The 15,991-nt window shown below is 35.8% G+C and overlaps 2 protein-coding genes across 2 annotated transcripts; one reads left to right on the top strand and one right to left on the bottom strand.

Annotated features, from left to right (window-relative positions):
* Window positions 1–1,251: 1,251 nt before the first annotated feature.
* On the bottom strand, window positions 1,252–2,640 carry LOC149679693 (NFX1-type zinc finger-containing protein 1-like). Its single transcript, XM_089835698.1, has one exon. The coding sequence runs from the start codon at window positions 2,638–2,640 to the stop codon at window positions 1,252–1,254; it is 1,389 nt and encodes a 462-aa protein (XP_089691824.1).
* A 4,053-nt stretch (window positions 2,641–6,693) lies between these two features.
* LOC149679692 (uncharacterized) lies at window positions 6,694–12,429 on the top strand. The gene is made up of 5 exons (XM_089835464.1): window positions 6,694–11,336; window positions 11,403–11,702; window positions 11,766–11,894; window positions 11,962–11,991; window positions 12,074–12,429. Exons 1-5 carry the CDS (start codon window positions 11,296–11,298, stop codon window positions 12,219–12,221), a joined length of 648 nt encoding a protein of 215 aa, XP_089691590.1. The 5' UTR covers window positions 6,694–11,295; the 3' UTR covers window positions 12,222–12,429.
* The last annotated feature ends 3,562 nt before the right edge of the window (window positions 12,430–15,991 follow it).

The following is a 15,991-nucleotide window of genomic DNA, read 5'->3' as shown; positions in this document are numbered from 1 at the left end:
TATGTAACGTACCTTTGCGCGTCTTGACAATGAAATACCTTTCTTTTAAGTTAGAAATATGTTTATTTAAGAATATTATTTAAACTTTATTGAAAATACGTAAAACACATCCAATATCATACTTTTGGCTTACATGACAATAAAACACTTCTTAAAAAGTCTTCAAACAAGTTAGGATTAAACACTAAAAGGCACATAGTTTTTAAACTTAATTCTTATACATACATTTTAAGAAAATTTAAGTCGTTAATACGTTTTCAGTAAACAAGATTTTTTTTTTTTTGGTACAAAAAGGTATGTTCTTAAACTGTAAGTGATAACAAATTTTTAATTAATAGTAACTACTTTTAAATTGAGCAGGTAATTATGAAATTAATTGCTTTGGCTTATAAACATTAAAACACTTTGTTAACGTTAACCTTCACATTAAGAAAAAATCAAACATTTCACGAAATAAAGAAAAAAAAAAATGAAATATTTCAAGAAAGAAAGAAAAAATTAAACACTTCAAGAAATAAAAAAAAAAAAAATTAAACATTTCAAGAAATAAAGAAAAAAAAATTAAACATTTCAAGAAATAAAGAAAAAATTAAACACTTCAAGAAATAAAAAAAAATTAAACATTTCAAGAAGTAAAGAAAAAAATTAAACATTTCAAGAAATAAAGAAAAAAAATTAAACATTTCAAGAAATAAAGAAAAAAATTAAACATTTCACGAAATAAAGAATTTCAAGAAATAAAGAAAAAAAATTAAACATTTCAAGCACTAAAGAAAAAAAATGAAACATTCAAGAAATAAAGAAAAAAATTTAAACATTCAAGAAATAAAGAAAAAAAATTAAACATTCCAAGAAATAAAGGAAAAAAATGAAACATTTCGAGAAATAAAGAAAAAAATAAACAGTTCAAGAAACACAGAAAAAAAAATAAAAATTTCGAGAAATAAAAAATTTTAAGTTTTAAGAAATGATGAAAAAATGGGCAAAGTCGGCTATTTCAATAACCTAACACTTTTAAGTTTACTTTCTTTACTTTTTTTAAGTATTGAAAAAAAAATAATAAATGACATTGGTTTTAAAACGTAACACAACTTTGTTAACGTTACCCGTGACAAAAAAAAATCATTTTTGTAATATAAAGCAAATATGAAACGTTTTACGATACCAAAAAAGTAACAAACCTTTTAAAACTAATGAAAAAATAGGCAAAAGTTGCCTATTTCAATACCACAACACAAGACAAGAAAAGGTCTAGTAGCGTCTGTAGTTTGGTCTGCGATAATAATTTGGCCTAACAGTAGCTACTCTAGGAGTGGCGGGGCTACGATTGATACCACCAATTGCAAGGGCTCTATTATCATCCCTCAATCTGTGACTTTGTCCACCAATGGTAGACTTGCATTCGTTACATGTTCCTTCTTGCATGGGTCTTCCGCATTCGGTGACGCAATAAACGTGTCCATTTGGGCAGGAATACCAATGACCTTGTATTATTATACCACATATTACCACTTGCAATGTCTCCTCTTGACTTACATCCAGACAACCCATTAGCTTCTTCAGTTCTTCTGTCCAGGAATTAAGAATTTCGAAATCTGACTCAATCATCGCTTTGCAAGATGTCAACTTTGTGACAATTTGGGAAAATAATTCCTTTCCTGGCTCGATGGAAATGTCAGGGGAGTTCAATCCGTTCGCGAATTTTGTAATCCATTGCAGACGTCTTGTTTCGATGTTTACGTCATTTAAAAATTGAATCGTTTGACGGTTGTGACTGAGGTTCGCAATCTTGGAGATAATTTTCTTACGAGAAATTCTCACGTATTCTTCAATTGACTTTCGCGCCCTATCTTCCAGACAGTAAAAATCCGGATTATGTGGAATTTTGTCCAATTCCTTGCAAACGGCGAAGTTGTTTTGAATTGTAATCAGATTATTACGCGGTAGTACACGTCTATCCGAAAGACGTTTCCTTGTAAATTCCAATGTGGTTCTGGTGATGCACGCGGAATGAAAAAAAGATCTGGATTCTAAGGCTAATTGCCCCTGCAACTCTCTGTTTTCCTCGAGTTTTCCAAAAGACTTTTCTTTAACCAATTCGATTAACGACAAACTTTTATTGACTTCCTTTCCGAATCTAAGATTCCTTCTAATCGGAGTTTTGCATTTCGGACACGATATGGCTTTTATCGATCCGCCTGTGTGTTCTTGGATCCATCTCGTTAAGCCTTGGATCTCTAATACGTGGTGGCAATCTTCTAATTGCAGAAATCTCGCGTTGGGTTCGTCCTCGTTGCCAAAGAAAATCTCTTGCAATTTTTCCTTGTCGCATATACGGCATAGTTTAGGGCAAGGCTCCCCGCATAGACCGACACAAGGATGGCGACATCTTCTAAGGCGTTTGTTGCAAGGATGATCGCAAGGTGGTCTGTCACAAGGCTCGCTGCACAGTTTACCGCATTTGAAGTGCTCGCATTTCCAACTGCATTGCTCGAGACACGGAGAGCAAGGGTATCCGCAAAGTTGAGGACATTTGCTATGAGGACATCGATTTTCGCAAGGTCTAGTGCAAGGCGGACAGCTATTCGAGCACCAAGACTTGCACGGATGGCCGCATACCAGTATTTTCTGGCATTTCATTTCGCAAACGACGTGCAATCTCCCTTGGAAGCATTGGGCGCAAGTACCACTACATTTGTGAGAGAGTATAGACCACCGTATACCGATGAGATTCTCGGTATACGGTGGTCCTGTGAGGAGGAGGGGGTTTATTACCTCCCACTCTTCGTTCTTCTCTGTAGGCGGTGGTGCGCCGGAGGGTAGGGGGGATTGCAGGGGGGGGGTGAAATTGATGACGTCACGTGATATTGTTGGCGGTAAATTTGATTTGTAACGCCCCCCCCTAGTTGTGGCGGGAGATTTAGTTGATTATTAAGGTGATGGCGCGAAATTTGAATTTATATTTTAGTGTATTGATCTGACGTGACTTGGCGATGGTAAAGGTATGTAGTGCCCATAGTGGTATTGTAGGATATTGTATACATTTAGTGGATGATTTATATAGGTTCAGTAGACTCTTTCTACACCGTCCTGTAATGCTATTCTCTGTATGATTTTATGGTATCTCCATGTCTGCTTATGTCATACTAAAGAACTAGTTTTAATTGAGATATGGTTTACATTGCAAAAGGTACCAATTAAGCTACGATGCGGTTCTACAGCAAGGGTGTTTTGCATTGGTTATTATGGTACTGAGTTAAAACAATAGTACATTTTAATACCATAAACGAGGTATTACAACAGTTTTTTGCACAGTTTGGTAGTTGATTAGAAGCTAAAATGAAGCAGTACTACTAAAACATCATAAATAAAATTTGATTCACATTAGTTTTAATACGAATTTGGAGAATAAGTACAATTACTCGAGTAAAAACGCGAAATATTCCTAAAAAAACATCAGAAAATACGGGTTACATAGCATACATCATATAAAAATAGAACAATATTACGGCATGCGAGATTATTAAGTACATATATACCCATATACCCTCATAAAAAATATAGCAATACTACTTTTAATATGGTTTAAAAGCTACAATGGTTATTATACGATTTTAGTACAAATATGAGGCTAGTTATTAAACTAAAATGTTCACAGGATTGACGAAAAAATATATTTTTCCTGACGCGCTATACACGTTAAAATACTGATATACGATTACGGATGAAAATATCGAAATATTACTAAAAAAAACGTTACTATAATTATCATCAAAAAAATAAAAATTACACTTATACAAAACAGTATACTAATTTTTAAACTATAGTGCTAATATATACTAATTAAAAAAAGCTTACTAGATGCAAAAACAGTACCAAAAAACACTGTATATTCGTTAAAATATTGTTACATGTTAATAGTTAAAATACGTTAATATTACTATAAATAATACTTGAGATACCTATTAAAATACTGATACTGGGTCTCTAAAATATATACAAGTAACTTATGTGGAAAATGTCAAAGATTCTATTTAATATAACCGTATGGGGTAGTTTTATAATCAGGTAGAACTCTAACTTTATCCACTACGACCTGATATGTTTTGGTCTGGTTGATCGTGATCAGTGTGTGATCTTGCAGACGTCTGATTTGAGGGCCAATAGGGACTTGAATCGAGTTCATTAGAGGTTCACCTTCATTGTTTACCCCCAGTAGTTTCTTCATTGTTTCAAAATTTATATAATTTTCTGTATAGGCGTTTAAATAAAATCCTTTAACTTTAATAATATTGGTTTTTTTGCCCGTTTTAGGGTCGAGAATGTCCATAGAATAGTTCTTTGGTCCAGCACTCCCCCATTCACAAATATACGCATCTTGTCCATAAGGTTCTAACTCATTTTTAAGTTGCCCCAAATAATCGCCTGTGGGTAGCAAATGAGCGCCGTCTGGCGAGAGGTATAGTAAACTATCCGTGTCATAATAAAAACAAAGGTCACCGACCTTTTCAAGATGTTTTAGTAAATGTAATCGGGCCATAGTCGTAGTAAAACAAGCGATGACTACGTTTGTGTGTTTGTGCACAATCTCGTTTTCGAGAATGTGTTCGTACTTTACTAGTACTGTGTTTTCGTTGATTGTTAATAAACTTTTCACCTCCAAGTCTGGATTTAATATTAATCCGTACAATTTGTTGGCATCTTTGATTAATTCGGTAGAGGTGTGTCTTGTTTTCTGGCCAAATTTACCCCAAAAAGAGTTGAGCATAAGTTTGCTAAGGCATCTGAGACCTTCATTTTTCTCTACTTTAGTGATATCCAGTTCGACGCCCTCTTCGTCTTTGAAGTTTTTAACGTAGTTCTCCTTATCTTCTAGAGTCTGGCAATCTGCAGGAAAGCCACTAGCTAGGGTTTTATACTCTAAAAAGGTATTAACATAATCTTTAAACAGTCCACCCTGTTTTGTTTTGGGATCGTACTGTGTGACTTTGTATGACCAAGCCTCGTACATTCGTGTGATTGTGTAACCATTCTCTACTGCATGGCGTAACTCATCGACTACCCATGTACCTCGCAATTCTCTTTGTTCTGGAGTATGTTCACAATCATCTTGAAATTGGGTTTTGCAGCAGGTGTAACATAATGGAAACGTTAATTTTCCATTAATACGAGCCGGCAGAACGGGATGAATGAGGTTTTGCGCCGGTAAGATGTCACATTTAAGAAGTCCATCAAACGAAAATATGTTGGGAAAGTTGTCTAATATTATTTCAGGGTGGCCTATAGGTATCTTGGTGGTTTTGTTAATGAAAGGGTATAAACTTGTGAAATCCACGTAATGAATACGCTCTGATCCTGTTGTTTTATGGTATAATTTCGTGGCACAACATCTGCCTCCGAAGAATGCATCACGGGGGTCTAATCTTTTTACTATTTTAGGCTTAATATCATTATGGTTTAAAAACTCTGTTATTTCGGGTTTATTCGTTTTTTCTTTCTGCCATTCGCACTCCCATTTGATATTTACTATATAATTGAGGGATTCAAATTTGGATAACACGTTCATGCTACTAAAATATCTAGAGTTCAAAGTCTGAGCAGGGTCTCCATGCAAAGCCTTGTTTCTGTTTAAAGGAAAGTGTATTTTGCACCCATGATAGAAACACCCCCAGTATTCGAATATTTCCTTGTTGATTTCACAAAAACCGTCTACTTTGAGTTTTTGTATTCTGGTTTCTTTACCTCTAAAGGAGGATTGGATAGATATATTTCGTTTGTGTGCGGTCCACTCAAGCCATTCTATAGCACCCATTGACTGATTTTCACTAAGTCTATAATAATTTGCCGGTATGATGCCTATAGTATCGGGTTTAAGATAATTTCGGCGAAACACGTGAGAGCACACGCCAGGAAGAGTAATTGCGCCGCAATTAAATGGATCAACGCCTGTTACTTTAAGCAGTAGGGTACGAAAAGTTAAACAACCTAGGAATAGTAAAACCGTGTCGTTCTCACAATAATAATTGAGTTCCTTCAAGAAGTCGAAACCTTTACCTTTACTATCTTCTGCGTTATGCCATTTTAAGAAGGCATCTAAATTCTTCCTTGTAAAATATTGACAACCATAAGCTTCGATAGGGGGCAGATTAGTCTCTATAGCATAGTTGGTTTCATTCTGTCTATTTACATCAAAATTGTGTTCTATTACATTGAATAAAAAATGTGGGAAATACCCTTTGACTGCATCAGGTATACCAAAAGTAGCGGGAAACTTTGCTAAGGCTACAGGGATGAAATTATAAGAATCCAGAAATAGCAAGTTAAACAATTTCATTTCTAAAATTCGAGTTCCGTTAATTTTCAAAGATGGAACGAATTTTTCATCTCGATTAATGATTTCTCTAATTAGTAACTGATTATCATAATTACTGCCATAGTGAGACAGTATGATGACGTTCTTAACGGCATGCAATTGCATTAAATAATCTAAAAATAAAGCTATAGGATTTCCGCCTGAAAATTGCTGTTTACGCTTACCAAACTGACTACACATAATACAGTTAAAATTTAGGGATGTTTCATCTATACAAAACTCACACACTGTTATACTGACTAACAGGATAGCCTGGTGTTCAAAGGCTCCTAACTTTTCCTGACAAACCTTAGTTTGTATACATTCTATATCAAAGAAAATATACATAAGGTTGGGCTGATTAGGTCTAGGCTTTTTAACGGATAGCACTTTCAGGGGTTTATCTTTGATAACCTGGATATAACATAAGTGATTGCTAGGTTGATATTTCTTACAGATCTGACAATATATATCCCCACACGTATGCACCTCAGTTCTTCGGGAAAAATCAATAATATTTAAGCAGTCTTTACAGTGAAAAAGACGCTCACATAGCGGCTTTTTACTGCTGGAAGATGCTAAGTGGCTTTGATAGCAATCGTCGCCTAAGAACTTTCGTAAACAAGATTCACAAGCTATCTTGGGGCCTTGGCATATAGTGGGTCTCATGCAACTAAAACAAAAGTCATTACATTTATGCGACTGTATTCGCCAATAGGGTACGAGACATTTTTCGCAGAATCGGTCATGATTAAAAAGTGGTCTTAATCTTGTAATAACGTTATAATGGTTATTTTCATTCAATAAAAAGAGGCGGGGCCTAGTATCATCGGGATCGTTTTCACCTAAAATCAAGATAGGAACGCTGTTTTCGAATTTGTAGACGAAAATCGAATATTTATTTAAATAAACTTTGAACTTTTGAAAAGATTCAACCGTCCCACAATCACTAGCCCTTACTCCTGCCTTAAGACATAGTTCTAAAGCAGCTTCTTGCTGCATTTTGTTCTCATCTCTATATGTAGATAATGATTGGTAATGGGTCTTTATAATCTTGTCTCCGGTTGTATCATTAGCATAATTTCTATGAGATATAGCTACACAAAGAGCTCCGGCAAGACAGATGTTATCTGAATTAACTATACGTACAATACCACGTCTATCTTTGCAAAATAGATTAAAAGGTTTAATACCTCGGGGTAACGTGAGGGTCTTGCCCTCAGGTATTCGTACAATGCTAAAAATCAGTTTAATAGGACCCAGGAAAAATGATTCCATTTCGTCATCATAGAGCGTAACACTAAGCTGGTCAAAAAGAATATTAGGGTCGACTTGATCTGCTCTTCTAAAAGATAATTCTAGTTCGGACCTACAAATAGTTGCCGCACTCTTTAAAGTAATTTGAACGTAATCTGTAGGCCTGTACTTACTAAGAACACATTTGGTTACGGTACAAATACTAGCGACAGGATCTTCAGTAACTCTAAGAACAATCTCTCGGCCATACATGTTAAAATGTTTGTAAAATCTCTCACTTTGCCCTAGTATCTCGCAAGAGGGTACGGTGTCAATAGGTATGGGCGGGTCCGTTTCTCCTCCTCCCCATTGTACGTCGATTTCATCGTCAAAAATCGTCTCTTCAGAACCGTTCTCCCTCGGTAAGGTATCGTTCAATAGTGTCTCTTCTACGGGTGGTCCTTGATCCGTTCGGTCTAAAAATGCGGCTATCTCTTTGTCATATTGCGAGCTGTTGAAGTCGGCGATTAGTGTTTCTTCTTCTTGTATAACCCGTTCAATTTCTTCTTGTCGTTTCGCCATACGATCTGAGTATTCAGTTATTAAGGGACTCGGAATTAGATTCCTTAGGTTTTCCAATTCTTCCAGGGTATTACAGTCCTCTGGTGCTCGAGCAACTGTTTTCATATACTCGAGTAAGTCGAGGCAAGCTTGACTAACATTTAAGTCACCCTGTACTACGAGTTGTGGTAGAGTCTGCGGTCCGTACACCGGATCTAGTCGCAGATAGGTGCATAGGAAGAAATAAAACTCATATATTATACGTAACGGCCAGGGTCTATTTATAGTCAGTTCGTTCAAAGTTGTACGGAGAGTTTCAAGATCCATGTTTAGCTTTCGGTGTTTGAAGATCGACTGTGGATTTTGATCATTTCCTCGGCCCCTTTTATACTAAATTTCATAATAAAAACGCGCAAATTCCTCAACCATTTAACAATAGCCCTTATTGCTTATCAGTCATCAGATGTTTTACTCTCAAGGAATTTTCTTACAAACACCGTAAATACCTAATTTTATTGGGATAATAAATAAAAAACATGGTATGTAAAGTATTTATAGAGATTCTCAAATGAGAAAATACCCTTTGTTATCCTCACGTCTGTTAAAAGTATCTTTTGTTCCGAATTTTTCTAACAGGTCATAAAAACCATTGTAAATTTTTCAAAAAAAATGCTACCTTAAGCTAACGAAATTTCTTAATAGACACGCCCACATTATTCAATCGTTCAACAATAGCCTGATTTATTGCTTATCAGATGTTTTTCTCACTATGCATTTTCGGACCCATGCCTGTTAATAGTTTAGATCAAAAGCACGATGGATTTGCTTTATGTCAAAAACAATGTCGCCAAAAGAGTGGCCTATAAATAGAATTTTGTTACAAACACCGTAAATACTTAATTTTATTGGGGTAATAAATAAAAAACATGGTGTGTAAAGCGTTTCTAGAGATTCTCAACTATGGTAGTATCCTTTGATATCTTCACATTGTACACTTTTCAAAAAGTTACTTTCAACTCTACCTTAAGCTAACCTATGACCCTATAGTTTCTCACGGTCCTGAATATGATTGTGTAGGCGAGAAGTCGGCCTGCTCCATGACATAAACTTGGATATAACACATTTGTGTGAGCAATAAATCACAAAATAAATTCCAATGATAACAAATGGTTCGACCAACCCCCAAAGCCATTGCATGAACGTGTTAACGGAATAGGCAATAATCAGCCCGGTAGTAACTAGGCATTTAAATATAACATATTTAATTCCTTAAGAGGCTAAATTTCTAAACTTTTGAAAAAGAGACAATGCCAATCGAAATAGTATTCGTTACATACCGACGATATAGTACAGTGTTTTGGATGCAAACTGCATTTTATTAGCCTGGAAACCCATTCCTTACGAAGATAGAAGAAATTACTATAGGTTAAATCAAATGCAATTTAAAATGAAAATTGAAAAAATGTCTTTTTTTATTAGAACTTATACTTTTAAAGAAAGTAATATTTTACTTTATATTACGGTCTCTATAAATTTTATTCCTACAAAAGCATCCTTTGTTATAATCTTACAAAACTATAAGCCTACACAGTCAATCAAATATTGACAGGTAAAAAGAGGAGACCGGGAAAACCCGGTCCACAGTACCTGCCTTCTTGTTTTCTTGCATATTTATGGAATTACAGAAGATGTAAAATATTATTTTCGCTTTGGTCGGTGGCATAGTAATTGATTCAAAAAAATTGTTGCTTATGGTGTACAGATGGTGTACAGAACTAGGTGTTATCTTTTATAAGTTTCCAATTGAAAAAAAGGGGAGGGGTTGCAAGAGCTGAAGAAACTTACTATCGACCAAACATCAAAGGTAAACCGAATTGAACCTTGCGTTGACAAAACATCCACCCCCAGGCCTGTTGCTTCTAGATTTGTATGGTCCTGTAGCGCGTGTAGTAAGATACAACTGATTCCGTATATATCTTACATTTTTTAAATGTTTATATAGCCTTCCCTAATGGCGTTAGCTTGTTATCGAATTTATTCTCCAACACGGTTGCATACTGCGGAAAAATAACGCCATAAAGGAAAACTTTTTAGAACTCCAAAAGAAGAATTTTATGGTATCCGCCTGTTAGGTAATCTCGGGATTGGAAGCGACGATGTTTTTACATGCATTGTACTAAAAGATCCTAAAATAGAATACCAAACAGTGAACATAGCCCCCCCCCCCCTCCCCGACCAAGCCTCTTCAAGAAAAAAATATATCACAATAGAATTTTTACTAGTTGAAAAGGGTCGTAGGACGCTATGAACGCGTTGAACTCATTCTAATTTAGGAGTGGAACCTTGCGTTGACAAAACATCCACCCCCAGGCCTGTTGCTTCGATATTTGTATGGCCCTGTAGCGTTTGTAGTAGGATACAACTGAGTCCGTATATATCTTACATTTTTTAAATTGTTTATATGGCCTTCCCTAATGGCGTTAGCTTGTTATCGAATTTATTCCCCAACACTGTTGCATACTGAGGAATAATAACACCGTAGGAACAATTTTTAGACTTCTACAATAGGAATTTTATGGTATCCGCCTGTTAGGTAAGCACGGGATCGGAAGCGAAGATGTTTTTACATGAATTGTACTAAAAGATCCTAAAATAGAATACCAAACAATGAACATAGCCCCCCCCCTCTCCCCGACCAAGCCCCTTCATGAAGAAATATATCACAATAGAACTAACACTAGTTAAAAAGGGCCGTAAGACGCCATGAACGCGTTGAAATCATTTTCAAAACTAAGGACATCATCCTGCCTTCCACTGTAGTAACCTCTGAAAGCTTTTAACGTGGATTGTTACTATTCGAGACTGTAAATACGGTTAAAGAAGCTTGTACTGTTAAACCAAAGACGGATGATCAAAGAAATGTTGAAGGGAGTTTTTCCAAATATATCCAAAAAGAAAGACACCTGAAAAATAGTCCAATAGCAAGGCTTCGGACCAATTTTCCCGCGAAAATTTTTACCCTTGTACATGCTAACCATCTTGGAGTGACGTGTTTGATCTCGAACACGCCTTGACCCTAGTAAAAAGTATAAAATGAAGAGGTCGAGCCCCCAAAGGCACCACTTTCTCTCAAGCCAAAGTCAAAAATGAACCAGCAGCAACAACCCATGGACCTTTCTTCAACAGGGTAAGAAAAAAACTTTTTTAAAAAGTTATCTTTTTAAGAGAAGACTTAGAAAATCTTTCTCTACAGCTACGTCCACGGAGTGGACACTCCGTACTCCCCCGACGAGTTTTCGGACTCGTCGGGGACATCCCGTTCGGGGTCACCCGAGGCTTGCCCTCAACGCCCTCATTGCGTCGTCGGGCCTCAGCGACGACGCAACCCGTCACCGCCGCCCAGCTTGCCGCCGACCCCACCGCCCAGCCTGCCACCGACGCCACCACAGAGTCCAGAACCCCTGCCCCCATATCAACCTCTCCCGGCCATTTATTATCCATGGTTAGCCATGCCTAGGCCGGGAGAGGCTGATTTAAACGTCAATAGTGACTTGTAAGTGAACCTTTTATCTTTGGGGTAATATAACGCGAAATTATAATTTCTATTTACTCGTAGCCTCATCCATCAACTCCAATTGTACCTGGCGGTACTTGCGGAGGTCATTAGGGATAATGATTACTTAAATGACCTGTTGAATCAAGTTCGGCAGGTCATTTATAATCACGCAATTTTCATCCCCGATGAGTAAGTATTTTTAAAAAGGTTTTATTCCGTAGATATTTTAAACTAAATTTCATAATTTCTATTACAGCCTCCTGGCCTTTAACTGCCGAGGGTTCCGGTAAGCTAAATACATTTCTTACCCCTATATACACAATATTAACAAGTAATAACTAATTTTACTCTCTCTCTCTCTTCCACAGTGTAACCCTCGAGCTAGGGCAGTTAGTCCTGTACCGTCGGGTGCGATTTTTGGAGGTGCCGCCGCCTGCTGCACTAGTGTTCGAGAACTGGGATGAAATATTTTTCCGATGGTTCTCGGCACTAGTGCAGATCCTCACCCAACCGTGAGGAGGGGGTGGGCGGATGTAAAAAAAAATGTTAAAAAAAATATTTTTGTAAATTTCTTTTAAAAAATTGTAAATTTTTTGAAAAAATAAATTCTGATTTGACCTTATATACTTTTCTTTATTTAAATTAAGCTTATATTTTTACCTTTCAAAGTTTAGTTTATTTTTCTAAACTCTAATTTCATAGTCTTAAATAGTAAAAGGGAAAAAGATAGCTTAAAAATGTATGATCTGTATTTAGAAAATATATAACAGTTTTTCGGTTCAATTCAATTTATTTTAAACATAAAATTAAATACAAATAAAATTAAAAATGAGTTAGTAAATGCATACGGGTTTTTAAGTATGTTATTTGACCCGAAATTACAGAAAATAAATTATAATTATAAAAATAGTTTTCAAGATTTTCTTCTTGAAGAACATTTTTGAATTTCGTCACGACCTGGTAAGACGTTATAAAGTTCGTGAAGTACCCAACCACGGCGTCAAATTTCTCGGGTTGACCATCCAAGCACGGTATGCGTTCATAATCCCCGTATAAATTATCATAGATGGCGTTATAAAACTCTATGAGTATATCTGCCATGTGTGTAAACACAATTTCATGGTCGCTTATCTTAATAAGATGCTCCTTTACAGCTCCCGAAATGCGATTCAGGGCCACTGTCTCCATACTGTTCAAAACAATAGACTCCTCCTTTAACATGTCTCTAATGTGGCATGTGTTATGGTATGCCACAACCGTTGTCTTTTCATTGGGGTTATCGTTTAACACGATTTCAAAATTGTTAGTTTCGTGGGCGGCAGTCCAACCCGCTAATACGGGTAAACGTGGAATCAGCTTTTCCCATGTACTAGTGGAAATGGCGAAGCTTTTTAAAGATTGTAACCTACATAGCCGAACTTCGGGATCCAGCGTACCGTTTACAAATCCAGTTGTTAAGAACAACTCTTTAGATATATGGAATCTCCCGTTAATTTTACGTTCGTTAGTCACAACTATCTTCCTTTTGCCATTTTCCATCTTGTAAGTTTAAGGTCTTCTCGAATAATGATACTCGACTCTATTTAGTCAGGGGTTTTTATACTAAATTCCTTACAAAGCTATTACGAAATATTTATTGTCCTTAACTATTGCAGTGTTAGACTGTAAACGTATTTTTATGTCAAAGTTCTGAAGATTAAGGAATTCCAGCATTCCCAAGACCAATAAAATAAATAGTACAATAAGTAGATTTTAGGGGGTTGATCGCCAAGATCTGACGTATTCTGGTCAACCTTTGTGTACTCGACTCCATAACAATTCATGAAATACAATGGAGATGGGGAGAACGTAGAAACCGCCCGCAACTTATGGTAACGGACCCTTCAGCTTGCCAGAGAGAGTTATTTTTACAATCATTTTATTATGCCCTCAAGATCTCTATTGACCTCCACCCCGTGGCTTGAGTATACACCGCTAGGGAATGCATCACAAATTCTTAATAGGTGTTAAATTTTTATTTAAATAGAAAATAATTGGTGAAATTTTGCTAAAACAAAAGTGTTTTTGGTGAAACATAGAGTAATTTTGATAAATGCTGTGCAAATTTATCGACACGTTTTTAACAATTTGAAATGTTTTTCAAATTACGCTTTTAGTTTCGGTTAAATGTAATCTAGAGGACTGATTTCGTGTCGGTGGTCTATTCGTTTTTACATGTATTCCTATGGGATTTTAAAAATTTCAAATGATCAATTTCGGTTCGAAAAAATGTAACGTTGTTGATTAAAAACGTTTCGATTGTTTTTTACTTCTAACACTAAATGCGTTGGGTACATTATTATATATCATAAAATTTTAAGGCAACTAAAGAAACAAAGTGAGTTGGATTAACTGAAGTCAGTACCTTTTCAAACTTTGTATGCAATTCTTTGGGAATTTAGGAAACCCAAATAAGCATTTTTATATGTTAGAAAAATGTTGGGTACAATATTTCCTTCTATTGCTAGAAATCCAAGATTCATGCACTGACATTAGCTAAATAGCACTTTGTGTTGAACTTTGAACTTTTCGTTGGTGCTATATTCTGTTTTAGTATATAGGGATGTATGTCTTTCTAAAGGTGTTAGTTAAAAGCTGTGTTTTTCCCTAGAACAGTGTAAATAGCAGTGAAATTCTAGTGTGAAACTATGTAAATGATTTGGCATTGTAAACATATACTTTGGTCTCGTGCTCGAATTGATTGACGTTTCCTAAGAAATACTTAATTAGCTTAGTCTTTGTTATAGTAAAAGATTGCTATACTATTTTCTGCGAAGAGGGGGGGGTGGCGGATTCAATAGGTGATAAATTTTTATTTAAATAGAAAATAATTGGTGAAATTTTGCTAAATCAAAAGTTTTTTGGTGAAACATAGAGTAATTTTGATAAATGCTGTGCAAATTTATCGACACGTTTTTAACAATATGAAATGTTTTTCAATTGACGCTTTTAGTTTCGGTTAAATGTAATCGAGATGACTGATTTCGTTTCGGTGGGCTATTCGTTTTTACATGTATTCCTCAAATGATCAATTTTGTTTCGATAAAAAGTAACACAAATGATCAAAAACGTTTCGGTTGTTTTTTACTTCTAACTCGAAATGCGTTGTGAATGATGCTTCTTTCAATACCGTTTTACATTTTCCACAAATTTTTGATTACGTTGCCGATAATTTTGATAAATATAGTATAGTCAATGCTTCGGTTTAATGATATATTGCGTTTCTGTTAACGCGACAAAGACATAACTTGTTGAGACTTGTCCAGATAATGCCCTTGGGGGGGGGGCAAACACCTAGAATCAAATGTTTGGTGGTAGAGTGAGTCACCAATTAAAGCAATAAATCCGAAAATAAATTATATTCCTAACAATACAACTGGTTCCCCCTTTAAGGTAATAAACCACCTGGTGGGTGGTCCAATTAAAGAATTGACCAAATAAATTCTTTTGTTCAAGTTCCGCCCCTTTTTATGGCCATAGACCCGTCTGAACGTGGTTACGTAAAAAGCCGATGGAATGTCTTAACACGCTGGTGTGAGTCATAAATCACTCAGATTCCATTGTTAACAATACAACAGGGTCGACCAAGCCCCCTTTTAAGGTGCTAAACCACCTAGTTGGAGGTCCACTTAAAGAAAAATAAATTCTATTGATAACAATGCCTGGAATCAAAGGGCCCTGCCCCCCCACCCTATCTCAAAAAATCTAGACATGTCTGAAAGTGTTTACGTATAAATAAAAACAGATGGGGATAAATTCTTTAGTTATGTCCCAAGTTCGACCTCCTCCTCCCCCTTAATGTCATATAATATATAACTGTTGGGTGGCCAAAAGGGAATTTTGTAAACTGTAGAGTCATTTCACTTCCGAACTCTGGAGAGAAAGGTTGTTGACAAGATTAGTAAGAAATCACGTGTTTCCTCCGATGCACCTTACGTAATATGTAATTCTTTTTTCGTAACAATATCACTTAAAATATGTGCTAAATAGAAAATATATGAAACAGTCAAGCTATATTCGTGTATACTTTACGCGGAAATGTTAGGATCAGCATTTTATGATGTTTTAGTAGTACTGCTTCATTTTAGCTTCTAATCAACTACCAAACTGTGCAAAAAACTGTTGTAATACCTCGTTTATGGTATTAAAATGTACTATTGTTTTAACTCAGTACCATAATAACCAATGCAAAACACCCTTGCTGTAGAACCGCATCGTAGCTTAATTGGTACCTTTTGCAATGTAAA

This window comes from Phalangium opilio, unplaced genomic scaffold (assembly GCF_054372755.1).
Source record: "Phalangium opilio isolate 3A_F unplaced genomic scaffold, DU_Popi_V2 ptg000041l_1, whole genome shotgun sequence".
Lineage (NCBI taxonomy): Eukaryota > Metazoa > Arthropoda > Arachnida > Opiliones > Phalangiidae > Phalangium > Phalangium opilio.
Note: the sequence above shows the minus strand (reverse complement) of the source record. Positions and strands in the feature narration are given on the sequence as shown.